The sequence below is a fragment of the Orcinus orca genome, chromosome 13 (genome assembly GCF_937001465.1).
Source record: "Orcinus orca chromosome 13, mOrcOrc1.1, whole genome shotgun sequence".
Classification (NCBI taxonomy): Eukaryota; Metazoa; Chordata; class Mammalia; order Artiodactyla; family Delphinidae; genus Orcinus; species Orcinus orca.
The window spans coordinates 84062111-84089420 of record NC_064571.1 but is presented as its reverse complement, the minus strand read 5'-3'; the positions used below and the strand labels follow the sequence as shown (position 1 = coordinate 84089420).

Sequence of the window (27310 nt, the reverse complement as noted above, 5' to 3'; positions counted from 1 at the left end):
AGGAAAAAGTGTCATCGTTAATTGGAAAAAAAATGTCCATAATAGTGCATCAAACATCCAGTTTCAAGCCCGGGATAAAGGGGCAACAGAATAAACATTAAACCACCATTGTTATTCAATCATGGATCATGGCTAAGACAAAAATCTTTTTTCTCCTAAATAATAACAAGTCTAAACCTTTAAAATCTTAACTTTATATAAGAAGCTGCTACCAAGCTGACTTCTGCCTCTTTGTGGCAGCACTGATCTGCGGCCAAGAAGATCCAGGCTAGAGGAAGCCTTAGAGCAATCTCTGGGTCTAAACACTTAAACGTACTCTCACAAAAACTGGTTCCCTGCAACAAGAAAGTGTGGATTCTTGCTGGCTGCTACTGTAACAATGCGCCCACTGTAAGGACTGTGTATGACTCTCTGGCACATTATTGCCCTGTTCACTAAACCAACCAACTGAGCAGGAATGGCCCACTAAATTTGGAAGGCACACGATACTCTTGAGATGGGCTGGAAAGGAGTCAATGAACAATTTTTTCCTCTAAGTAATCTGAACCTGTTTTCTTACACACTAGAACACTGGAGTGGAATGAGAGTATCAGAAGAAATCAAAATCAGTAAGCACTGTGAAAGCAGCAATTATTCTTTTCCTTTGATTTAAAGTTGTAATTTTCTAATTTTATATAAAGCCTACTTCTTCTCCAAGATGCTTGCTTTGACGTATTTATCTCACATCCAGAAACCTTTTCAATATCTTAGGTCTCTGATTTTCAGAAAATAACATGAACAAAATATGTGGAAACTTAATCATCTTTCAACTATGACAAGTTGTAATAGAGAAAATTTAATGAAAATTTGTCCAAAATGATTTAAGTTAAAAACTGATCTTACAAACCTATCTTCCCTGCTGTCATAACTTAAAGAATCAAAATCTTCTACAATGACCATATATGTTCATGTTCATATGTCCTGTACGTAAAATTACTTTGTTCAGAAAGAAAATGTTCATTGTCTCTATAGCTCAAAAACTGACAAATGGATTCAACAAATGGAAAAAGATATGATACACTGGAAAACAAAGTGATTATGGAACTGTTAGGAGAGCTAGTCCTTCTAGGACTGCTTGCATTCCTATTGGTCTTGCTGGGTACGGCAAGACTGTAAGGCCCTGGCCACTCCTTTACCTGAGCCATTTCTCAGCATTATTTATGCAGCTGGGAACCTCCACAGGTAAGTCTCCTCTAGACAAAGAGCAGGTTTGTTTACTGCTTGCTGTAAAGGCAGTGGACTTCTCAAGTTCAGTGTTCCTCAGCTGCAACACAAAGCCACTGCACGCAGTGCGCCCATCTGGGCCACACTGAGTGCCCCTGTGGAACTTGGGCAGGGGGGTGACAGAGCATGCTGGTGATCATGCTATCTGCTGTGCCGCCTGAGTAATGCAGCCCTTGTCTCTGACCCAGGAGTCTTACGTCTTCTGCTATCATCCATGAAACAGTAACAAGCTAACTTACTAGTGCTTAAGTAGGTAAAATCAAACCCCATACCCACGGGACTGTATCAAGCACAACAAAGGTTTTCTTAAGAAGGAAAAGGGGGCTTCCCTGGTGGCGCAGTGGTTAAGAATCCACCTGCCAAGGCAGGGGACACGGGTTCAAGCCCTGGTCCGGGAAGATCCCACCTGCCGTGGAGCAACTAAGCCCGTGCGCCACAACTACTGAGCCTGCGCTCTAGAGCCCGCGAGCCGCAACTACTGAAGCCCGTGTGCCGCAACTACTGAAGCCCACACGCACTGCATGAATTCCACTGTGTTTTTGTAAACCTTCACTTAAATATGATAAAAATAAATGAGAAAAGCATTATAACGTGGATCACAAATGTAGCTGAAATGAAAAAAATAATACTCACCAACATCTTTCTTCTGAAGTGCTCTCTTTTTTCTGTCAGAAAGCCACTTAAAGAAAACAAAGAGACTTTATTTTAAAACATATTTACTTGAATTGTTTCTCTGCTTACAAAAATAATACATGCTCATATTAAAAAATTGAAATTTTATAGGAATATATAACATACAAAATGAAAATACTCTGTAATCCTAACCCTACTGTGAACATCCTGTTACATGGATTTTTTTCTGGTATATATTTACATATACTAGGCAATAAATTTTTAGAACTACCATATTTTATACAAGAGAAAACTAGTTCATCAAATCAACCTAAGGGAAAGGAGTAAATCTCAAATATTATGGGTTATACCTAATATATGGAACTTTATTTAAGTGAAATTTTAAAAAGCAAACATTAAATGGAGAAAGTTTCTTAAAGAAATATATTTTTTACAAAACATAAACCTAGATAAATAAACCTGACCAAACAGCTGACACTTGATAATAAAGAAATGATACTTTTAAAAGTCACATTCGCTGACACCAGATTTTGTTCTGTAATTCCTGTACCTTATTTTAGCTTGCAGCATAAGTCCATTGCATGAACAGGTGCCAATGATGAAGCACTAATCAGTTACGATCACCTTAAAGCAGTGGTTCACAACCAGGGGCAATTTTGCCTCCGAAGGGCATCTGGCAATTCTTAAAGTGTACTTGGCTGCCACAATGGGAAGGGGTGGGCACTCCTGGCAACTAGTGGGTAGAGGTCAGGGACGCTGCCAAGCCTCCTACAATGCACAGGACAGCCTGTACAACAAGCACTGCCCAGCCCAAAACGTCAATAATGACGAGGTTAAGAAAACATACCCTCAGGAAATCAAAGAAAAGCAAGAGAAAAATTAACAGATGTCATTTCTAAAAGCACAAACCCAATGTACAGCCCATGTCAGACACAGGACATTATAATCTTTAGGGCTCTCTGGTCATGTAGTCCCACTCCTGAAGACCCTAAGTGTGACGCCGGAGGCAGTGTGGACGCTGGAACAGGTGTCACTCTTTGAAGGGCCTCAGTCTGAGCCAGAGCTCTCCTCCTGCCTTGTGTTCAGGGCATTGGTTTACAGGTCTGTGCTAGCCTTTGTGATTACACTGCTCTGATTTCATTTTAGGTAGAAATGTTTCAATTAAAGGTGATGTTAAACTATATTTCTGGGCACTCGATACATTCTTCTACATCAACTTAATAGAAGCAAAACAAAGGGCTTCTCCTTTCATAGGGGATTCGATTTCCTCTTCTCAGGGAGTTATGCTAAAGAAGGGGGCAGTTCATTGGATAGCTGGTCTCACACATCAGGAGCTTGGGGCAAAGGGGAGGGGACTGAGATTGCCTTCTAAATGGGAGCCTGGGACCTAAAAGAGCCAGAAATTCCTTACAACGGTGACGATGGAAAAGAGTTGAAAAATGATGAAAAAACAGTTCACTCTGGAGTTTCTGTACACACTGACAGCACTACAGGAGAGCACACCAGACAGAGTCAGCACGGGGCAGGAATGAACCAGTCTAAGTTTTAAAAGTTCAACAAAGAACTGAAAGTTGTCACTGATATCAGGCATCCTCTTTGTGTTCTACAAAATCACAGCTGATAGGGAACGTCACTTTACCAATGCCAAAGAATTTAACCAGAAACCCAGCAAAAGAGCTCTGGAAATGCTGATGACCTAATTCTCTCACTGGACAGGCATCCCGCCATTGTTGGAAAAAAACAAAAGAAAAGAAAAGAAGAAAAAAAACCAAAACCCTGCTTGATCTTACATTTGAAGTAGGTAAAGCAAAACAGGCAATTTGTTGATAAGTCAGAATTACTTTAAAAGAAGATTTAGAGAGATTCCCTAACAGGATACACATACCTGTTTACTCAACATTTCCACCTGATGTTTATTAGAACATCAAACCTTCAGTATCAAAAATAAAACTTTTCATGCCTTTTGCTCACTACCTTCCCCCAACCCGCAATGTGCTCAATTCTCCATTTCAGTTATCAGCAACACCGTGTACCCAGTTATTCAGATCCACACCCTAAGAGTTCTCTCTTGATTCCTTCCTTCACCTCAACTTCCTACGACTATCCAACTCATTAGCAAGTCCCATTAGCCTACCTCCAAAACACCTCCTTTACCCCACCCAGTCTTAGCATCTCCTCTGCTACCATCCTAGCCCGAGCCACCTGTCTCTCAGTTGGACCACCTAACTCATCCCCACTCACACCCTCCCCAGCTGCAGTAATTTACCAGAGAGCAGCCCATCTAAAATCCAGCAACAGCTTCCAACAGCACTAAGAATAAAACCCTAATTTCCTGCCTTGGCCTACAAGGCCCACCTCTCCAGCCTCAGCTGTCCCCACCCTCTTGCCCCACTGAGCATTCCACAGCCACAACCGTGCTTCTCCTGTTTCTCCAACGTGCCAAGTGCCTTCCATTGTGGGTCACTGACACTTTCTGTTCCCTCAGTACGGAAAACTCTTCCTTTCTCCCATCTTCAAAAGACTCAATCCTTTTCATCAACCAAGTTTCTGTTCAAATGTGACCCCCTTGTAGAGGGGCCTTCCCTGAGGGCTTGAGTCCAAACCACTTTCTCTAAACAATTCATCCACAAGTGCTCTCTTATAGACACTCAAAGCACTTTTCAGTATCTGAAGTTGTCCTATTTGCTTACTTATTATCCTTTTCCCCAACAGGGAACCTTATCTGACCGGTTCATCACGTATCCCAACACTTAGAACAGGGCTGCCTGCAGGTACTCACGTCTCAGCAAATGTGCAGAACGAAAGAACAAAATGAGAAGGATCATGCTGTGTGACAAACAGCTGGAGAACAAGGAGTTATTTAACCTGAATTCTGAGAAGAGTCTAATCACTGGCTCCAAATCTTTTAGAGTCAGACACAAGGAAGAGTTACACTTATTCTGATTTCCAAGGGCAGGACTCAGAGCAACCGCGGCATGTAGAAAGGGGGCGTGTTTTAAAACAACTGTCTAACAAGCAGTCTCAAAATGGAAGAGCTTCTGCCAAAAGTTTCTTCTCACTGGCAGTGCTTCGACAGCAGCCTGACCAGCACTTATGAGAAATAACATACAAGCTACAGAGCCTAGGTGGATGGACAAGTCACCCTTCCCCTCGCTGGATCTTTTGCATATTTTCAACATGAAAAGATTGGAAGAGAATGGCTGACTTTCCAAACGCCTTCCAATTCTGATGTCCTAAGACTCAACGAAATCAAGTTAAGTTCAGCAAGGTTCAAAAATACTGCCGTCCACATCATAAATGCTGCTGACGCAAAGTCTGCATTTCTTTTCACTGCTGTATTTCTAGAACTTGGCATATAACAGGAATTCAACGAAGAGCTGATGAGCGGGCATTAAAGTGGGGGAGAAATACCTGTCAACCAATCTGTCCACGTTTTCCTCCTCGGTGTGGCAGCGACTGTGATCATTATACAAGCCCAAAGGGACAGCTCCTCTGTTCTAGAGAACTTTACCCGCAAAAAGTTCAAGCCAACTCATCAATCCCGATCACCCCTCGGCCCAGGCTCTGGCGCGGTAACAGCACTGTCCTCGTCTCCCAGCACCGACCAGCTCCCCCAGGCACCGTCCCTGGACTCTGGGCCTCCCCTAGTCTGGGGCCGGCCCGGGCCCAGCTGAAACTACCAGGAACAGGGAGGAGAGGGGCGGCTGCCCCGCGAAGAGGAGGACCCGACGTGACTCACCTCGGGAAGGGACTTGCCGCAGCTGAGACTGTAAATCTTCACTTCGTTGAGGCTGGAGACCTGCATCGCGGCGCCGAGGATCAGCCACCCCCGTTCCCGTCCAGGACGCTGCAGTGCACGCAAGCACCGTAATCTCAGGGCCTCCTGGAGCGCCTGGGCGGCGTGGGGCCCGGGGCGCGGGCGCTGGGTGATGACGCACTTCCGGGCGCCGGAAAAAGCGCCGGTCCCGGAAGTGGGAAAGTGGCGGAGTTAGGGAATGCTAACTAGTGAGGTCCTGGAGGCGGCGGGGCTGGGAGCGACCCTAATATAGGGAGGGCGAAGAACTGCTTTCCCTTTTGTCAGCAGGGAGGAGCAGGAAGCTCTTAGGGTCTCTGCTCAGGCCGAAAGGTCTAGGTACCCGGGAGGGCTGTCTGGGCTGACTGAGGCTTTGGGGGGCCCGGTCAGGGAATCCAGGGAGAGAATACGACCTGGGAGCGAATTCAAAGTGGAAGTGAGTTCTTTTCTCACCAGTGTTCCTGCAATATTCCATTAGAAATAAAAGATTTTTAAAAATGATATTAAAAAATATTTTCATCTGGAATTGACATTCATCCTGCAGGGGAGCAAAATTTGCCATCCCAAAATGTCTCTTTGGCGTGCGTATTATTTCTAGCTGAAACCAATCAAGGCCCAAAAGACATAGGAAAAAACTTTGACCTTCCCCTTCACTGTCTAGAAGAATGTAGATAGAGGACCTGTTCTAGCAAGGGCGCTGTCGCCATGGATAACTAGAGTGTGAACTGGGTGTGGTAGACAGGGAGGAACCTAGCAAAGTCTGTTAAAATTCCCCTCTGTGTCCCATTGTCTCTGTGATACCCAGCAAGCATTTGTTTACCAAACATTTGCTTTTTAATCTCCATGTCAGTTGCCTTCCTCGCCTTTGAAGTCTCAAACCAGTGCCTGAAACAATCTTTTTTGTCTTTAGCTGAAGATGGTATTTAAGATGAGGGTTTCCAGCATTTTGGTGCATTACTCAGTTTTCCTGGGTCCCTCCCATGTATACATGTTATTACACTTTTGTTTGATTTTCACATATTAATCTGATGTCAATTTAATTCTTAGACCAGCCAAAAGAACCTAGAAAGGTAGAGAAAATTTTCTTCCTGGCAATCTCACTAAATAAGGAAAGAAAAGAAAAAGCATAGTAAGAAGAGGGGTAAAAAGGTAAAAGAAGAGGTGATCAGGGAAGAAATGGATTTGAACCTGATGTTTTTTGAGATGGGTGTGTGACAGTATTGACAGGCAGACCCTCGCTTAAGTATCGTTTTCAGAAAAGTTCACAAACTTTCTCTGTTGATCGTCCAGTTACTTAGAGACTGTTGCCTAGATCTGAGGACTTAAGAATTCTTGGTGTGGTTAGATGAAACTTCAGCAGAAAGTGTCGGTTAACTGTGCAAAAGGGTCCTTTTGAAACTGGAGAGTAGTACTCACTCCACTTTCATATAACTGAGGTGGGTCACTTTGAGCACAAGCTATATTGTTCATGGCAGAGTAAGGACTTCTGAGCTCAACAATTTTGTTCCTATTGTAACTGTCCTTATTCTACCTTAAAGTTCCAGTCCAAATTCTACCTTCCGCCTGAGACTTTTTTTGAGAAAATACGTAGGACTGCCATCCTCCTTGGGGAGGCGGTGTCCCAAGGGAGAGAAAGATCATGGGCTTCAGAGTGGTAATAAAATAGGCCTTTTAAGCAAGTTGTAAAAATAGAAAATGTTAACAGAAACAGACTGACAGATCTAGAGAACAAACTAGTGGTTACCGGTGGGGAGATGGAAGGGGGAAGGGACACGATAGGGGTAGGGGATTCAGAGGTACAAACTATTGTGTATAAAATAAACAAGCTACAAGGATATATTGTACAGCACAGTGAATATAGCCAATATTTTATAATAAGTTTAAATGGAGCATAATTATAAAAATATTGAATCACTATGTTGTACACCTGAAACTAATATTGTACTCAGCTATACCTCAATTTAAAAAAAAATGGAAAATGCTTATTTTCCAAAATATGCAGGATGATTTCCAAGACACTTTGAATACTTTCATACACAAAAAAATACTACCTTTATTATTTTTTAAAATAAATTTTTATTTATTTATTTTTATTTTTGGCTGCCTTGGGTCTTTGTTGCTGTGCGCAGGCTTTTCTCTAGTTGCAGTGAGCGGGGGCTACTCTTCGTTGTGGTTCCCGTGCTTCTCATTGGGTGGCTTCTCTTGTTGCAGAGCACGGGCTCTAGGCGCGCGGACTTCAGTAGTTGTGGCACTCGGGCTCAGCAGTTGTGGCTCACAGGCTCTAGAGCACAGGCTCAGTAGTTGTGGCTCACGGGCTTAGTTGCTCCGCAACATGTGGGATCTTCCCGGACCAGGGCTCGAACCTGTGTCCCGTGCACTGGCAGGCGGATTCTTAACCACTGCGCCACCAGGGAAGTCCCTACCTTTATTATTTTCAAGAACGTATTGTAAAGACCCATTGAGTGTAAACCACAAGCATGTCTGTCACTTATTAAGTGACATGTGTTAGGTATAATATATAGAGATATAGCCTACTCCTAACTTTGATAATAAAGAGTCCTAGACCATTTCACTTTACCTTATTCAATCCGATTTCCCACTGACTGACCCCTAGATCTGCCATCTACCTCATGAACATCGATTTCATTTCTCTGCTTTTGAATCTTGGCTGATGGTCATTTGAAGCCCTCCCCTTGTCCTTATATCCAGAGGCCACCATCTCCTCAAAACTCACCTTCTGGGGCTTCCCTGGTGGCGCAGTGGTTGAGAGTCTGCCTGCCGATGCAGGGGACACGGGTTCGTGCCCCGGTCCGGGAAGATCCCACATGCTGCGGAGCGGCTGGGGCCGTGAGCCATGGCCGCTGAGCCTGCGCATCCGGAGCCTGTGCTCTGCGACAGGAGAGGCCACAACAGTGAGAGGCCCGCGTACCGCAAAAAAAAAAAAACAAAAAAACAAAACTCACCTTCTGAATATTTTTCTCATTCTCCCATGCTTTCACTGTACTGAATAAATACCTTTATTTTTTTGCAGATTTTTATTATTAAAATGCACAGTAATTTAACACATCCTACAGACAATAATAAGGAACACGGATGCCATGCGATACTCGATGCCTGTTCTTTGCGGTTTCCTGCAGGCACTCTGGTTTCCTTAAGTCACAACCTCTCAAGCCTAATTAAAATACCATTTTTAAAATAGAGCCCATAAAGCTTCCTTTTTTGTTAAATTTGGGATGGGCTCCTTTTATAAAATTTAAAAAGTTTTTGATTTCTATACAATTTTTAAAGGTTACTTTCCATTTACAGTTATTACAAAATATTGGCTGTATTCCCCCGGGTTGTACAGTACATCCTTGTGCCTATCTTACACCCAACAGTTTGTACCTCCCACTCCCCCACCCCTGTATTGCCCCCCACAACTGATAACCACTAGTTTGTTCTCTATATCGGTGAATCTGCTTCTTTTTTTACCTTCACAAGTTTGTTGTCTTTTTTAGAACACAAATAATACATATAAGTGATGTCATACAGTGTCTTTCTCTGTCTGACTTATTTCACTTAGCATTATGCCCTCCAAATCCATCCATGTTGCCACAAATGGCAAAATTTCATTCTTTTTTATGGCTGAGTAATATTCCATCCTATACATATACCACAGTTTCTTTATCCATTCATCTGTTAATGGACACTTAGGTTGTTTCCATGGGGGATGGACTCCTTTTGAACATGTTCTTCACCCTGTTATTTTCTTTCTCCCTCATTTTCATTACTCTAGGACATTTTTTAACATATTTAGAAGTATAATAGTGTATTGAACTCATGTACAAAAAACCCAGCTTCAACAATTCACACATGAACCATTTATGTTTCAGCTATACCCTCACCACTTCCTCATCCTTGGTTTATTCTGAAAGATTTGAAGTAAATCCATGGCCATTACCTTTGTGGTTTGTAAGGTACTTGTCTGACCACCCTTTGCACCTAGACTTGATGACAGTCTGGGCCTTACTTCATCTCTGGGTTCCCTGGGCCTAACCCACTGCCTGGTGAATAGCACACTCTCAGCAAATATTTCTTGATAAAAATGAGTCAATTACTCACTTCACATCCTGACCCAAAGTCCTAATTCTTTGTCCCGTACATTTTGGCCTTTGGAATATTGGAAACAGCACAGCTCTCTGCCAAATGATTGTTTCAAACATGGCCATTTATACATCTTCCTTCTCCAACAAGAAATGTCAGAGAGTCAGGAACCACACTGCAAGGAACATGGTGTTTTCTGCCAGGTAGAACAAGGTGTACTTGGTCCCAGGTGCCAGGATGGTGCCCCTCCCGCAGTCACTGCCCTGAGGGTTCAATTCTCTGCATTCTAGGGTTGTTTTCCACTGAGGGTGGAACTACAAAGCAGGTGCTGCTTCTTGGGTGTTTCTAGTTTCATCTCTAACACGAATATTCAGTCCCTAGACTGTGATGAACTTGAATGTGGTGCTTTATCCAATGCCCGTGCTTGGAGCTAAGAGTACAGTCTTCAAAGCCAGACTGCACGGGTCCAAATCCTGGCTACCTGGATAGAGGCTGGATAGAACAAGTTCATGTAATCTCTCTGCTTCTGTTTCCTCATTTGAACAATGAGGATAATAATAGAACCTATCTCAGAGGGCTGTTATAAAGATAAAATGACTGTGTGTTATAATTCACTGAGTCCAGGATATTTTTATCATCCCTGAAATCAGGTGTGTCTTGTATATCATGCATATTTAATTGACAGTATTTTTCTTCTAATGGTACATGGGATAATGGTGCATCTTATAGCTAATGGGCTTTTAGATTCAATAAAATACAGCACATATGAAACTCTTAGAACTGTTCCTAACATAGTAAGCACTATTTATTAGTTATTATTATTTACTCCTGGGAACAAAAACATTAAAAACTGTCTAAGAAAAAAAATAAAGTTGTAGACTCCAAATAACCTTAACTGCTGTGTTATTAGTTGCCATTCCAGAGACCTTCAAGTAAACATTCAAGGTTCCTCTCCCAATTCTTTATGTCCACAGCCAATCCAACTCCAAATCCTTTAGAGTCTCCCTTTCAGATGTCAAATTCATTCTTCTCTGTTCCCACTGCCAGAGGAATTCAAATTTCATCCTCTCCCACCTGGCCATCACAATCCTTTTATTCTGGTCTTCCTGCCCCAAATCTGTCTCTCACAGGAGACAAAGTCATGTCTCTAATGGGCAAACCTGATCACATCAACAGTCTAACTCGAAACTCTTTAGTTCTCCCCAAGCCTAGAAGAACACCTTTGCTGGCCCCTTCCAACTTTCCCAGCCACTGTACCTGATGCTGCCCCCTCCCCAGCTCGTCTCTCACCCCCGCTCACTCCCTAGACTCTTCAAGCTGAATTACTCACAGCGTGAAAAATAACAAGACCCTCTCTCACACCTCCTTCGAGTCTTTGCACCTGCTCTTCGGACTACTATTAATCCCACCCTCTGTACCTCAGTAACTCCAGTTCATCCTCCTTCACCTCCAGGGGGCTGTAAATACCTAGATTCTCATCATACATTGTATTTAATCTCACTGCAGTGTTTCTTAAACTGGGGCTTACAGTTGTATTTGCAAAATAACATTTCGTTGTGGTTTTTTTCTCTTTCAAAAATAAGTTTTTAACCAACTGATATAAGCATATCTGATTATCTGGTTGGCGTCTTCTGAAAAGTACTACGGCTCATATCAGCGCCAAGTTTGTTTTTAAGTTTACAGTTCACTGGCTCCACGTGCCACTACTTTTATTGTCTCGGTTCAGTGATTAGAAGGAGAGAGGATGGCATGAAATAATATGATAGGGACACGTCTGAGCCAAGTGAAAGCCCAACGATGTCATGGCCTATTATGTGAAAGAAGGTTTTGCAATTGATCATGTAGAGGACGGTGGTGGGAAGAATTAAATCAGGTGGGGATAGAGAATGCAACAGATCTCATGTCATAGCAGTGCTATATATTCATCTAGCAAAGCAGCAACTGGTTTTCATCAAAAATATCTATATATCAATTATCATAGTAAATTAATTTGAATTCTATTGGTTTGAAGTTTTACGTGAAAATAATGTATCAATTTGTTTTGGTGTATAGTAATACAAGAGCTAAAAGCATAATAAACTTATACTAGGTTTACATTTGTGCATCTTTAAATAACACACTAAAAAGAATTAAGTCCTAAATGCAACATGGTGGTGTCCTGGATTGGATCCTGGAACAGAAAGATGATATTAGCAAAAACATTGGTAAAATCTGAATAAAATCTGTAGTTTAGTTAATAGTGTGGCACAATGTTAATTTCTTAGTATTGATACATATGCTATAGTTATGTAAGATGGGTAGAATGGGGGAGCTGAGTGAAGGGTATATGGGAACTCTCTGTAGTATATTTACAACTTTTCTGTACATCTAAAATTATTTCAAAATAAAGTTTTTTTGTTTTGTTTTGTTTTGTTACGATGAAGCCAGTGTTGAGAGTCCTCCTGCTAAGCCCATGGAGCGTCTCTGTTTCTTCTGGAAACTCCTTCCTCATTTTCTCTCCATGAGGCACTACAATAGGCTGTGGATAGATTTCCCAACCATCCACCAGAACCAGAACTCTTGATACCCGTCACCCCTGGCCTTCCCCCTCCCAATAAACAGGATTATATTCACCAAGCGGTTCACTCTCCAAGTCAAATCCACCGGGAAGTCTATCTGCTTTATCTCCAAAGAAGATTTTCTGGATTTCTACACTGCCACTGCCACCCACTGCCTGGCTCCCCAAGCTGCCAGCTGGTCTCCCTGCTTTCACTCATCCCCTGACCCTCAGCCCTCAGAGCAACCTTTTTAAAATAGTGCATCAGATGGTTTCGCTCCCTTGCTTAGAACCCAGTGCACTCACATTTAAATCCAAACTCCTTCCTGATGCCTAACAAGATCCTCCACCACCTGTGTTCAGCCTACCTCTCTCTCCCCAGTGACTTGGCCACACTGTTTTCTTGCTTTTCTGGCCTCAGGGTCTTTGCACTTGCTGTTCTCTCTGTCCAGAATGCTCTGTCCTCAGCATTTCCACGCTGCTACTTTGCGGCATCCGGATCTCATTTCAGATGTCACCCCCCACCCCCAAATGCCTTCTCCGACCCATAGCAGCCCTGCCCCCGCCCAGCTGCGTCCATCACATCCATGTGCTTTATTGTCTTTCTTGCATTTATTACCTGAAATGACTTTACTCTTTAACACTCGAAGTGTTTTATACTCTGGTTCCTCCATGCTCACTAGCATGTAAGCCCCGTGAGAACAGGGACCTTATCCATCTGACTGCTATACATACATGTAATTATATGCAACACTGAGAAGAGAGCAAATATAAGTATTTGTTGAATGAAGGAAAGAGGAAGATGTTACTATAAGTGATCCCCAAAGATAACATTTCTCTCTTCCAGACGCTTGCTGGTCGCGTGGTCTTCTTCTCGCCTGTCAGACCCCATTTCAGAATACTGAAATGCCTGATAGCTAGCCACGCCCTTCCCAGCCCAGGATGCCTAGCTCACCCATTTCCCTGTTACTCTGAATCATTGCTTCGGGTTCCGCATAACCTGCAGAGGAATTTTCCACACCTTAAAAATACCATTAACCACTGGATTCGTTTTCTATTGCTAATAGCAAATTACCACAAACTTGGTGGCTCAAAGCAGCGTAAATATTGACCCACAGTTCTGTAGGTCAGAATTATGGCATTGGCGTGGCTGGTTCTCTGGCAGAAACTAAGGTGTCGGCCAGGCTGGCTGGTCTGGAGGCTCTGGGGAGAAATCAGCTCCCCAGATCATTCTTGTTGTTGGCAGAATTCGGTTTTCTTCAGTTGTAGGGCTGAGATCCCTTGTTTCCTTGCTGGCTGTCAGCCGGGGGCCACTCCCAGCTCCCAGAAGCCGTTCTCAGGTCCTTCCTCCGTGACCCCCATGGGCAGCTCACAGTCTGCATGCTCATGGTCTTTCAAGCTGGCCACAGTGGGTCTCAGGGACTTCCCCTCTGCATCCAGCAGAGAAGACTCTTCTAAAGGGCTCATGTGAGTAGGTGGCCCTATCTTAAGATCAACTGATTAGTAACCTTAATTATAGCTGCCAAATCTTTTTTGCCATGTGATGTAACATACTAGCCTATCATAGTTACAGAGGAGGGAGCTATGCAAAGGTGAAGGACATTGGGTCATCTTAGAATTCTGCCTAACTACATGTGACTTGCATGGTCGTCACCATCAACATCATCATCATCATCATCACCATCATCATGTACAGGTTGTCTTTCCCACCGAGGGAAAAAGAGAATCACTCCTCCCTCCATGCGATAGACTCCTGGAGTATAGCAAAGATGTGAGAAATTAAATTTAGTTAAGCACACACGTATTCAGCTACTACCATGTGTAAATGCCATGTTTGAATTGAATTGAAATGCCTTTAGGGCTTACTATAAAGTTTTTGTGTTATTTTAATAATTAACTCTTAATCATGTGTCCTGTAACACTATTCATTCATACACTCATTCAGAGAATATCTATTGAGTTACTACTATGTGTTCAGACATTTGTCAATATGTCTGCCTTAGGCTGTAAGTTTTTAGAAGGCAGATTTCAAGTGAACTTACACACGTGAAAATGCTTTGTAGATGACATTATTATATAAAAGTAAGACAATACCATGTAAATCTTTCTCTGTGGGCTGAATTGACACACAGATTCCAGAATGTATGAGATAATGTTAACATGCAGATGCAGTTTGCATACCTGAAATACAGTGCTGCCCTGTATTTTTACACAGCCTTGTGTTATGCCTTTTGTCCATTTTATGTGACTTGAGCAAAAAAGAGAAAGGAATAGACAGTTAATAGTTTTACTGTTAAAAAGATTTACTTTTGGGCTTCCCTGGTGGCGCAGTGGTTACGAAACCGCCTGCCAATGCAGGGGACATGGGTTCGAGCTGTGGTCCGGGAAGATCCCACATGCTGTGGAGCAACTAAGTTCATGCGCCACAGCTACTGAGCCCGTGCGCCTAGAGCCCGTGCTCCGCAACAAGAGAAGCCACCGCGATGAGAAGCCCACGCACCGCAACGAAGAGTAGCCCCCGCTTGCCACAACTAGAGAAAGCCTGCACAGAAAAAAGAAGATCCGACTCAGCCAAAAATAAATAAAATAAAAAATTTTATTTAAAAAAAGATTTACTTTTTTATTATGTTAAGTCCACAAATGGCCAATGGTGAAATAAACTATAGAATGTTTGATCATGAAAATCTACTCCCTAGTTATAACACATGATAGGCACTCAATGCCTGTTGAATAAATAAATAAATGAATAGCTAAATTAAAAAATGGTTAAAGCTATATGCATGTTATTAAGAAAATAACTTTCATAAATGTTATTAATATAAATTTATTATTGTTTTCATTAGTATTATTAATATGGACATTTAACTGTCTTAAATGCACCAGAATGAGTTATTATCTACATTATGGACAAAGTTAAGCTGAACTTTAGATTAAGTAAAGCTGTGTTTTCTTTGCTTGTCTGCTCTGGGTGGTGGTGGTAGGGATAATATAAGTTATCTTACTTCCACAAGATAATATAATCCAACGCTGAAATCCCCCTTCTGTTTCCTTCCCTCTTTTTTTCTCCCTTTATCTTCCATTCAGTAGCCAGACATTTACTGGACCTATTGCCAGACCTTGTGCATATTAGGAATAAAAGTCTGCATAGGATGTAGTCCACATTGCCAAGGAGTTCTAGAGTGGGAGAAATCAAGCCAGGGAAGTTGGCAGTAAGATAGACTGGAAGACCTCTTATACTTGACCATGAAGACCCTCACTAGGACCTGGGCCCCAAACCAGACTGCAATAAACACCCCACACCTCACCCCAGGCAGTGGGATGCTACCTCACTGCACGTTTTCTCCTTCAATCACACACTAATACTTTGCATAAATGATACCAAATACACATGGGCGTGCATTTCCAGTCTATTTGAAGGAGCTATTTTGGAGAGTTTAATGTATAGAATCCTTTGAATAAGAACAGATATTTACTGAGAATGAACACAGGCTAATTATACTACACGGAAACTGGTGACGTCTGTGCTTGAAAGTTTATCACAAGCTCCACCTTTGTGGTGGGATTACTGGCTGACATCACAACCACAAGCAAATTCATTCCATCAGGGCTCTCAGTGCCCTGATCACAGCGGGCCTCACGGAACATAATCATTTGTTGACTCAGTTTTCAGAACTGAGCAGCTGGACTATAATAGTAGTCAATGTTCTACCTTCTAAGGGCATTCAAAGTGATCAGGTTATAACAAAAGACAAAAGCCATTGATTTTGGAAGAAAGCAGCTCACTTCATGGATGACTTGCCTGGGTCCTTCAGAGTTCTAGAGCTTCCTGCTCCACACAAACAGAGGCAATGACAAGAGTGGGAAGTGCAAAGGCCCTGTGCAGTCACACAGGGCCCCATGCTCATGAGACCCTCACTCACACCTGGTTTAAAACTCTGCTGTTGTCATCTTGAAATTCTTAATAATTTTTGAGCAAGGGACCCTGCGTTACGTGCCCAGTCCTGTGTACAGGGCATGACTGCTGCATCAAGGAGGGGTCCCATCTCATGTGGGGGGGGAGGCTTTCAGAAAAAGGAAGGGACAGCGAAAGTCTGGAAATGTAGCTGAAAAGGTGAGAAAGAGCCAGGTCATGAACTGGCACATTTCAAGTTAAGGCAACTGGGACTGATCCTGGAACTAATGGGTTTCAAGGCAGAGTAGTGGGGTCAGATGTGCAAAAACAGTCTCTCTCAGGCTGGTGCATGAGCTGCATTTGCAGGGTCCAGGTAATTAATCAGAGATTGCAATTATCCGGGTGAGTAATGAGGAAGGCCTGCACTAGCACGGTAGCACTAGGGACAAAGGAGGAAAATCAGCAGGCCTTCATGATTGCTGTCAGGGCTAAAGGAGAGGGCAAAGTTAAGGGTGCCTCCCAGCTTCAGGGTCAGGTATGACAGTAGATAACACAAGAGCAGATCTTGGTGTGTGTGGGGGGGAGTGGGAGGATGGGGAGATACATAAATAATTCAAGATGAGACTTGTCATTAAGATGTCCATTCTCTTGGCTTCCCTGGTGGTGCAGTGGTTGAGAGTCCGCCTGCCGATGCAGGGGACACGGGTTCGTGCCCCAGTCCGGGAAGATCCCACATGCCGCGGAGCGGCTGGGCCCGTGAGCCATGGCCGCTAAGCCTGCGCGTCCGGAGCCTGTGCTCCGCAACGGGAGAGGCCACAACGGTGAGAGACCCGCGTACCACAAAAAAAAAAAAAAAAAAGTCCATTCTCGGGCTTCCCTTGTGGCACAGTGGTTAAGAATCCACATGCCAATGCAGGGGACATGGGTTCAAGCCCTGGTCCAGGAAGATCCCACATGTCACAGAGCCACTAAGCCCGCGAGCCACAACTACTGAGCCCGCGTGCCTAGAGCCCATGCTCCGTGGCAAGAGAAGCCACCACAATGAGAAGCCCTCGCACCGCAACGAAGGGCAGACCCCCACTTGCTGCAACTAGAGAAAGCCTGCGTGCAGTAATGAAGACCCAACATAGCCCCCCCCAAAAATAATAAATAAATAAATAAAACCTGAAAAATCACATTAAAAAAAAAAGATGTCCATTCTCACCACATTAATCTATAGATTCAACGCAATCCCAATCAAAATTTCAACAGGCTTTTCTTTATTTTTTGGTAGAAATTGACAAGCTGATTCTAAAATGTGCAGCAACACAAAAGGTTTCTTCAAAACATTTGAAAAAACCCCCAGAGTTAGATGACGTACACTACGTGATTTGAAAGCCTACTGTAAAGTTACAGTAATTAAGAGAATATGCTTCTGGAGGAAGAATCAACAAACGCATCATGGAAAAGAATAGAGAGCCCAGAAATAGACTCTAATTTATGTAATCATTTGATTTTCAACAAAGGCACCAAAGCAATCCAATGAGGAGAGGAAATTCTGTTCAACAAATGGTGCTGGATATATGTATAAGTATAGCTGATTCACTTTGTTATACAGCAGAAACGAACACACCATTGTAAAGCAATTATACTCCAATAAAGATGTTAAATAAATAAATAAATATAAAACAAATGGTGCTGGAATAACTGGATATCCATATAGGGAAAAATAGACCCTGAATTCAACCTCATACCATACAAAAAATATGAATTCAAAATAGATCATAGACCTAAACACCAAAGTTAAAACAATTAAGATTTTAAAAGGAAACATAGGAGAATATCTTGTGACTTGGGGGATAAGCAAAGGTTTCTTAGGTCACAAAAATCCATAATTATGAAAGCAAATTGATAAGTTAGAATCAAAATTAGAAATTTCTGATCATCAGAAGACATAGTTAAGGGACTTCCCTGGTGGCACAGTGATTAGGAATCTGCCTGCCAATACAGGGGACATGGGTTAGAGCCCTGGTCCGGGAAGATTCCCACATGCCGTGGAGCAACTAAGCCGATGCGCCACAACTACTGAGCCCACACGTCACAGCTACTGAAGCCTGCACACCTAGAGCCCGTGCTCCGCAACAGGAGAAGCCACTGCAATGAGAAGCCCACACACACAACGAAGAGTAGCCCCTGCTCACCGCACCTAGAGAAAGCCCGTGTGCAGCAACGAAGACCCAATGCGGCCAAAAATAAATAAATAAATAAATTAACTAATTTTTAAAAAAGACAGTTAAGAAGATGAATAAGCAAGATACAGGCTGGTAGAAAATATTCGCAAAACGTGTATCAGATGGTGGCCTGGTATCCAGGATGTATAAAGAACTCCTACAACTCAACAGTGAAAAAACAACAACCCCATACAAAATATATGAGTATATTAATGACCAACAAACACATGAAAGTGTCCTCTACATAATTAGTCATCAGGGAAATGCGAGTTAAAACCACAATGAGCTGTCATTACACACGCATCTGGATGGCTAAAATTTTAAATTCTGAAAACACCAAGTATTGATGAAGATTTGGAATGACAGGAACTTTCACACATTGCTGGTGGGGTGTTTGGCTTAGTGCGATCACTTTGGAAAACTAGAATTATCTACATCAGTTCAATATATGTAAACTCCAGGACCCAACAATTTCACTCCCAGATATATATTCAACAGGAGTACATACAACGTGTTCACCGAAAGACATGTACAAGAATGTTCACAGTGGCATGATTGCTAAAAGCCCCAAACTTGAAACAGAAGTCCACCAAGACACACCACGGGACACCCGGCAGTGAATACTGCACACCGGTTAAAATGAACACCCAAGAACATTGAACCTCAAAAGCATAACGTAGGAATCAAGAAGCCAGGCACCAAAGAGTAGATAGTGTACGATTCTATTCATAACAGGCAAAACTACTCAATGGCTTTAGCGGTCAGGCTGGCAGTTTCCTTTGGAGGGTGCGAGGAAATACCAAATGGCAGAGGGCCAAGGGGGCTTTGGTGCATTACTAATACTCTTTTTTCTTTTCTTTTCTTTTTTTTTTTTTTTTTTAACTAATGCTCTATTTCTTGATTTGGTTCCATGGGTGTTCCTACCTGTGATTCATTGAGCTGTACACCTGTAATTTGTTCTCTTTCCTGTATACATGGTAGTTCCTCTTTTAAAATAAGACATTAATTTTTAGAGCAGTTTTAGGTTCGTGACCAAATTGAATGGAAAGTACAGAATTCCCACGTGCACAGCCGCCCCCATTATCAAGTCCCCCACCAGAGTGTTATATTTGTTATAATCCGTGAACCTACATTAACACATCATTACCACCTAGTTTGTAGTTTACGTTAGGTTTCAGCCTTGGTGCTCATTCTTGGTATTCTGTGGGTTTGGACAAAATGTATAATGACATGTACCCATCATCATAATAATATTATACAAAGTAGTTTCTTTATCCTAAAAATCTTCTGTGTTCTGCCTATTCAGCCCTCACTTTCCACTACACTTCAATGTTTAAAAGTTGTAAAGAATAGATGGTCCTGCGGGAATGTTTGAAATCTCTCTGGGAAAGTGTACGGATGAGGCTTCTAGATCTGGAGTCCGAGAGTCTAGAGGGGCCCACAAACTCCTTGATAATATCATATGAAAAGAATCCTATGTATTGTGTAATGTGCAGTTATTTTTTCTAGGAGGAGAGGTCAACAGAGAATCAAAGGGATCTGTGATCCCCCAAAGTCACAAACCTCCGGTGCAGGGAGAGAAAGGAGCAGGCAAAGAATGGAGTTTTGGGGACAACAAAAGTAAAGGGAGGTCAGAGAAAGGACACGCAGGAGAGAGTCAGGAAATGAGTGGCCACAGGAGAGGATGGAGTCGTGCAAGTCCCAGCAAGGGGTGATTCCAGAGGAGAGCGTTAAGCGGGGCTTAAAAATGGAGGGAGGATTGTTTTCGAGGAAGCGGTGAGGACGGATGGTAGCGGCTTGAGGTGGGAATGGTTCCCACCTACACACACTGTCCCCAGCAGAGCCGGGAGTCTCCTCCCACCAGGCATGGCTCTTCCTGTCCCCACCCCTCACGGATCTGGGTGATTCTAAACTTTCAGGCCCTGTCATTTCTCCAGGGAGAACCCTATTTGAAGTGGGTTTTCCCCGTTACTCTCAACCTCACTACCCCTTTTAATCTTCTTCATAGAACTTTAAAAAAAAATGTAAATTTCTCATTTACCTGTCTACTTGCATGTGACCTGACTTCCACACCAGAATGTAAGCTGCCTGAGGCCAGGGCCTTGCCTGTCATGGCTCCCGTGGTTACCCCAGCAATGAGCATAGGTTCAAGCACACAGTAGGTCCTTCAACAGCAGGGGAACTCGGCTGTACCTGGCAGTCAGGATGCGAACACAGTGCTGGAAGTTTAGAAGGAAGGAGAGAGATTGGGGAGGGGGGTGTGTAGAGTGAGGCTCAGGGCCTAAGGAGGGTAGTTGAAAGACAGAAGATGATGGAGGGAGTTCCTTGGCGGTCCAGTGGTTAGGACTCAGCGCTTTCACTGGGGTGGCCCGGTTTCATTCCTAGTCAGGGAACTAAGATCCTGCAAGCCGCATGGCGGGGACAAAATTAAAAAAACCAAACAAACAAAGAAGACAATTGAGCTTGTTTGCATGCCGAGGGGAAGGATCGTGGAATGACGGTGTGACGATGAAGGATAGGCAGGAGATAACCGATAGGGGAAGTAGAGGGGGTCCTCGGTGATGAGCACGGGGGTGGGGGACACTGGCCTTGAAGAGGAGGACCTGTCGCGTTCTCTAAACAAGAAGAACAAAGCAGCTGTGGGGTTAGAGGTACATAGGGTGGTAAATTCATAGCTTGGCAGAATTAGAAATGATATGACATCCGAGGGTATCACTTTTCTTGAAGTAGGGGGCAAGGTCATCTTCAGAATGAAGGCTGCAAAGCCCTAGGTAGTAACTGCAGCAGAACAGTGAGGCTGACCCTGCTGGATCACCGTGACGGTCATTTATCTATTTACTGTGTCCCCCCAGCGGCAGGGGAGGTCTCTGAGAGCAGGCACCTGATCTGGCTTTGACACTGAGCCCCAGGAACCTTGAACAGCCCTGGCCCGTGTTGGAGATCAAAGCGTATTCACTGGAAGCATGAATGGGTGAGTGACCAAAGGGAAGGGACAGCTGGGAAAGCAGGACAAGAGCGGTGCTGGGCAGCACTGTGGGGCCTCTCTGGCACTGCTGAGCTGCCCAGATGTAGGTGGGGAAGACTCAGCATCAAGGGTTTTGCTGAAATGAGCTGAGGGTGATTCACGGGAGGAGTAGGGCACGAGGGAATCAAAGGTGCTGATGAGAGGGAAGTTCAGACAGTCAGGCCTGGCAGGAAAAGAAGCCAGATTGGGAGGAGGTGACAGAGCAGGGGAAGGCAGAGGCATGCGTGTGTGCATGTGTGTGCGTGTGTGTGTATGTGTGTGGGCGCGCTGAGGGCAGCGCAGTGGGAGTTGGGCATGAGAGTGGGATATTGCTATCTAAGCTTTCAGAGGTGGGGCAGTTTCATGTGATGACAAGGTGCAGGGTGCGTCCACAGGAGTGGGCAGCTGAAAGGACCAAAGGGAAGGGCCTTGGAGTGGAGGAGCTTAGAGGCCGGGATGGACGTTGTCCATAGGAACACTCAAGCCATTCCATTTGAGCTGGAGAGAAATACTGCACCAAAGTCAGATGCCCGGCCTCACAGAGCAGGGGGGAGGGACCAGATGATGACATTTCACTCATTCATCTTCATCCATCCATTTATTCATTCATTCGTTCAGGAAATACTCATTGTTGATTTCCTTCACAGGGAACCAGGCAGACAGGGGTCTTTCCCTGACGGACCTTGTCATCTGCAAGGACCTACCACCATGCACGCAGGTCCCTTCCTAGGAGGGGGAGAGCGCGGTGGTCTGCTGGACCCTTGGCAGGAGGGGTTTCTTCGCGGACACGGAGGCATCTGGCCTGGCAGCATCGGTTTCCCCATGGATGTCCTCAGGGGAGGGCTCAGCAGGAAGGAGGCAGGTTGACATACAACAAGTGTGTTTGCCCTGGATTGTGTCTCCAGGGAGCCCCGAGGCTCAGAGATCGGGCAAGGCCTCAGAGCACCCTGGGAAGAACAGGAGTGAGGCAAGCAGGAAGTGCTCAGGTGTGACGGATGAGCTGGTCAAAGAAACGAGGGTCCCCAAGGGCCTCCCAAACTCACAGACGCACGGCTCAGGCTCACACCCAACCTGGACCCACAGCCCTCTCCCGAGAGATTTCGGCCCCGAGTTCACTAACACCTGGAAAGCCCTGCTTAGTACGTCAGCAGGCTTCTGGAAAGCAGAGACTTGTTGAAAATTCGTGCTGCTCCTCGTGGCAGTTATGTGTGTTGAGAACCATTGTTCCTTTAAACATTCTTAGTCAAAATTCCCTAGGATTGCAGCACTCATTTTCCAAATGGGTATCATCGTTGCGTCACTCTCGCCAAATATATCCAGAGAGAGAAGGATGTAGTCCAGATCAGTATACATTTTCACAGGGGCTACCAGCAGTTCTAAAAGGGAATTTTAAAGGCTCTTTAAGAAAATGCTGGGCAGGAGCCTCATTTGCAGCCAGGGAACCACCTACGCTGTCCTCCAAGGGGCGTGGACTTTCCCCTGGCTGGCCTCAGGCTCTCAGTGGAATGAAAGGACAAGGAGGACAGGATGGGCCACTTCCTCCACCACTGTCACCTGTGCTCTCCTGTCTCTGCCTGCAAACTTCTTCCCGCTGGCCTGTTGGCTAAGCGCAGATCTCTAGGACCAGTTCAGGTAGGATAGCCCACAGAGCAAGCCTTCCTGAGGACCCCGTCCGTGTGGGACACTATGTCTGCAACAGGGGCCCAGAGATGATTCAGAGTCAGGGTCTAGAGGGCCTGTATCATCTCCAGAGCCGGCTGCAGGCTGAGGAGGAGAGAGGGGATGGACAGCTGGGCTGGTGGGTTCAGGGAAATGCCCGGCCACTCCAGCCGCCTACCCAGTGGCTTGCTCCCTAAAATGCTGGCTGCCCAGTGCTGAGATCAAAATAGAGTTCAAGTATTCGGAGAATCTGACATACTTGACCTCTGAAGTTATTAAGTACAGCACGGTTCTCAGAACCACAGATTCAACAATGTTTATCAGATGTTGATGCATCGAAGGTTCATGCCTATGAATATTTATCAAACAATTAAATATCTAATTGACATCGTTATTAAATGTCACAATATTTATCAAGATGATTATGAGAATTCACTCATTAAACAAACATTGACCGGCAACCTTCCTTGTGCCGGGCACGTGGTGATGCAGAGAAGAGTGAAGTATGACCCTTGGCCTCTAGTAGCCCCAGCCCAGCGATGAGGACAGATGGACTGCAGGCTCCCACACGGAAAGCCGTGAGAGAGGGATGGGAGTCGTCAGGCCGTGTGGGAAACCAAACAAGGATCTGGAAAGGTTTCACCAGCAGGTCATGCTTGAGCAGCCTTGTTTGTTTTCGGTCACCTTTTTGGTAAATGGTATTTGTGGTTGATTTCTATTTTTTAACAACTTTATTGAGAAATAGTTCACATACCATACAATTCACTCATTAAATTACAATTCCCTGTTTTGTGGTATATTCATAGAGTTGTACGGCCATCCCCACAGTCAATCTTACACTTTCATCATCCCTCAAAGAAACTCCATACCCGCTAGTAACCACTTTCTATTCTCCTCCAGTTCTTCCCCATTCCCTGCTCTCTCCCAAACCCTAGGAAACTCCTAATCTGCTTTCTGCCTTGGACTGGCCTGTTCTGGATATTTCACACAAAGTGAATCATATAATGTATGGTCTTCAGTGACTGGCTTCGATGTTTGCAAGGTTCATGCATATTGAAGCATGCGTCACTGCCCCACTTCTTTTTGTTTGTTTGTTTAGTTTTCTTTTTTTTTTTTTTGGCCATGCTGGGTAGCTTGTGGGATCTCAGTTCCCTGACCCGAGATTGAACCCGGGCCGTGTCAGTGAAAGCCCAGAATCCTAACCACTAGGCCACCAGGGAGCTCCCCCCACTCCTTTTCATTGCAAATAATATTCCATTGTGTGGATACGCCTCATTTTATTTATCTACTCATCAGCTGAAGGACATTTGGGTGGTTTCCACATTTTGGCTATTATGAATAATGCTGCTATTCACATTTGCGTCCAAGTTTTTGTGTGTATATAGTTTTAATTTCTTCAGTATATACCCGGGAGTGGAATTGCTGTGTCACCTGGGAACTCTGTTTAACATTTAAGAAATGGCCGGGGCTTCCCTGGTGGCACAATCGTTAAGAATCCACCTGCCAATGCAGGGGACACAGGTTTGAGCCCTGGTCCGGGAATATCCCACATGCCGTGGAGCAACTAAGCCCATGTGCCACAACTATTGAAGCCCAGGCACCACAACTACTGAAGCCCACACACCTAGAGCCTGTGCTCCGCAACAAGAGAAGCCACCGCAATGAGAAGCCCGCGCACCGCAATGAAGAGTAGCCCCCGCTCGCCGCAACTAAAGAAAGCCCGTGTGCAGCAACAAAGACCCAACGCAGCCATAAATAAATGAATGAATGAATGAATAAATAAATAAATGAAGAAAAGAAAGAAAGAAATTGCCGAACTGTTTTCCAAAGAGGCTGCACCATTTTCTATTCCCACCGACAATGTATGAGGGTTCCAACTTGCCTACATCCTCATCAACACTTGTCCTTTTTAAAATGATAGCTATGTTGGTGAGTGTGAAGCAGCAACTCATTGTGGTTTTTATTTGCATTTCTCTAATGACTAATGATATTGAGCACCTTTTCATATACTTATTGGCCATCTGTATATCTTCTTTGGAGAATGTCTGTTCAGATCCACTGCTCATTTTTTCATTAGGTTATTTCTCTTTTTATCACTGAGTAGTAAGTGTTCTTTATAAATTCTGGATACAGGTCCCTTATCAGATATACGATTTGCAAATATTTTTCTCCCAGTCTGTGAGCTGTCTTTTCACCTTCTTGATGATGTCCTTTGAAATGCAAAAGTTTTTGTTTTGATGAAGTTCAATTTATTTTTCTTTCGTTGTTTGCGATTTTGGTATCATATCTGAGAAATGGATTTTTTCCCAACTCAATCACAAAGCTTTACTCCTTTGTTTTCTTCTAAGAATGTTATAGTTTCAGCTCTTTCATTTAAGTCTGTGACCCATTTCGAGTTATTTTTTGTATATGATGATGGGGGCTTGTGGGGGTTTTCTTTGGATTGTTTTAGTTTTCTTAGAGAATTAGCAAAGTCCTCTGCTGAGGGTAGAGATGGAATAAGATGAAATAGACATACAGGAGAGAAGAGAGTTTAAAATACTTGTCTGGGAGAGTGGGAGAGAGAATGAATTGGGGAAATAACATAAAGTACTGGACTCTACCAAGGCCTCAACTTAGGTTCCTGGTCATAAATTTAAAGCAGAATTGCAGGGGAGGAAAAACTCTCCTCCACCCTATCTGGGTCTCTGGCCGGGCCTAGGAATTAAACTGACACAGAACAAATTAACAGAAGAGCGTATAATTTTTTTGACCAGAGCAGGAAGCTTTTGTATCTTTCAGACAAAGACACAATGAATTTGTGACAAATTGACAAGACAAAGGGGTTTGGATGTGGGGTGGTAAGTGGTGAAGAAGTAACTAGGAAGATAAAGGTTAGTTTAATAAGCTTGTTGGTACAGATTTCTCAGCTTCCAATCTCCCGTCTCTGGTGATAAGAATGTCTTCCTTCTTCCCAGGACAGAGCAGATACCTGGGAGCTTTATCTCCTGCTTTTAGGAAGAAAAACACGGTCAATGTCCTCCTTGCCCCTGTGTTTCTTGAGTGCCTTTAACTCAAAGTAATCAATATGCCAAAGTGGCCTATTTGGGGATGAAATATTCTAGTTTCCTTCCATCAGCATGGACCAATCAGCATAGTCTTATGTTTTCCTCCGGCCGGTGGGCGCATGACCCAGGTGAGGCAGGTGGAGGCTTGGATCTTTGCCCATCAAGTAGAACCAAGCAAGTGAAGGACAAGCGGGCTGAAGCGAGGGGCAAGGAAGTGGACAGAACGATGGGCCATGAAGTTTAAGGAGGGAAGTGAGGGCATGACGGTGTGACAGACAGATAGACAATGGCAGGGTCGATGGATTTTGGTCCCAGTGGGTACTAGGGAAATGAGGAGGAAAAATGGGAGTGGTCGTGTTGGGGCAAAAATAATTCACCTGGTAAATGGGGTAGGATCTTCCCAAACCAGGGCTCGAACCCCTGTCCCCTGCATTGGCAGGCAGATTCTTACTTAACCACTGTGCCACCAGGGAAGCCCCTGTTTTTACTTTAAGAGTCCCTTGTATTATGAAAAAGTTGAAACTGTAAAGGTCAAAGGAAAAGAGAACATCTGTAATCCCACTTTCCAGCAACATCTTGATGTATTTGTGTTCCCTTTTAAAATAGATGTATACTATGTACTTATTCTATTTATACATGATTTCTTACAACACTGGCACCTTAATTTTGGATTTTCCACTGAAAATTTTATGATTATTTCATACGTCATTTAATATTCCTCTAAAACATTTTTAACAACAGCATGATTAGACCATTAGTAACTTGTCCAATCCCTTTTGTCTGGCATAGATATTGTCTCCAATTTTCAGTCTTATAAACAGAATTGAATGACCATGGGGGTCACACACGTTTAACATACATAGCCAATCCTTACGTACAGTCTCATATCTTCATGACCCTTTGAAACTGCTTAAAACTTCTAAAACAGAATACATCTAGAAGAGCGAAAGAATTCTCACTCAGCTTCCCAGGATCTGCCAGGCAGTCTCCAGCTTTTAGGTTCCTTGCTTCAGGTGATCCAAAAAGTATTCAGCGCTAAGAACTTGACAGTGAACGAAGCAGGTGTGGTCCCTGCCTTCCCGAAGGCTGTAATCTAGGGTGAAAAGACGAGCATACGAGCGAGCATCGGGCATGCTTGGACATTTTGCATGCCCTATCTCATTCCACTTTTACTGTAATTCTCTAACAAG

General features: G+C 43.9%; 1 protein-coding gene across 2 annotated transcripts in view; it reads right to left on the bottom strand.

The window, feature by feature from the left end:
* The window catches only part of NOL10 (nucleolar protein 10), an 87551-nt gene extending 81741 nt beyond the window's left edge, over positions 1-5810 (bottom strand). For both annotated transcript variants that reach the window (XM_004274885.4, XM_033437442.2), the window contains exons 1-2: positions 5636-5810; positions 1897-1942 (exon numbers count right to left, since the gene is read on the bottom strand). In XM_004274885.4, the coding sequence (XP_004274933.1) occupies positions 1897-1942; positions 5636-5701 (112 nt within the window). In that variant the 5' untranslated portion in view covers positions 5702-5810. The remainder of the gene's footprint in view (positions 1-1896; positions 1943-5635) is intronic.
* Positions 5811-27310: the final 21500 nt, after the last annotated feature.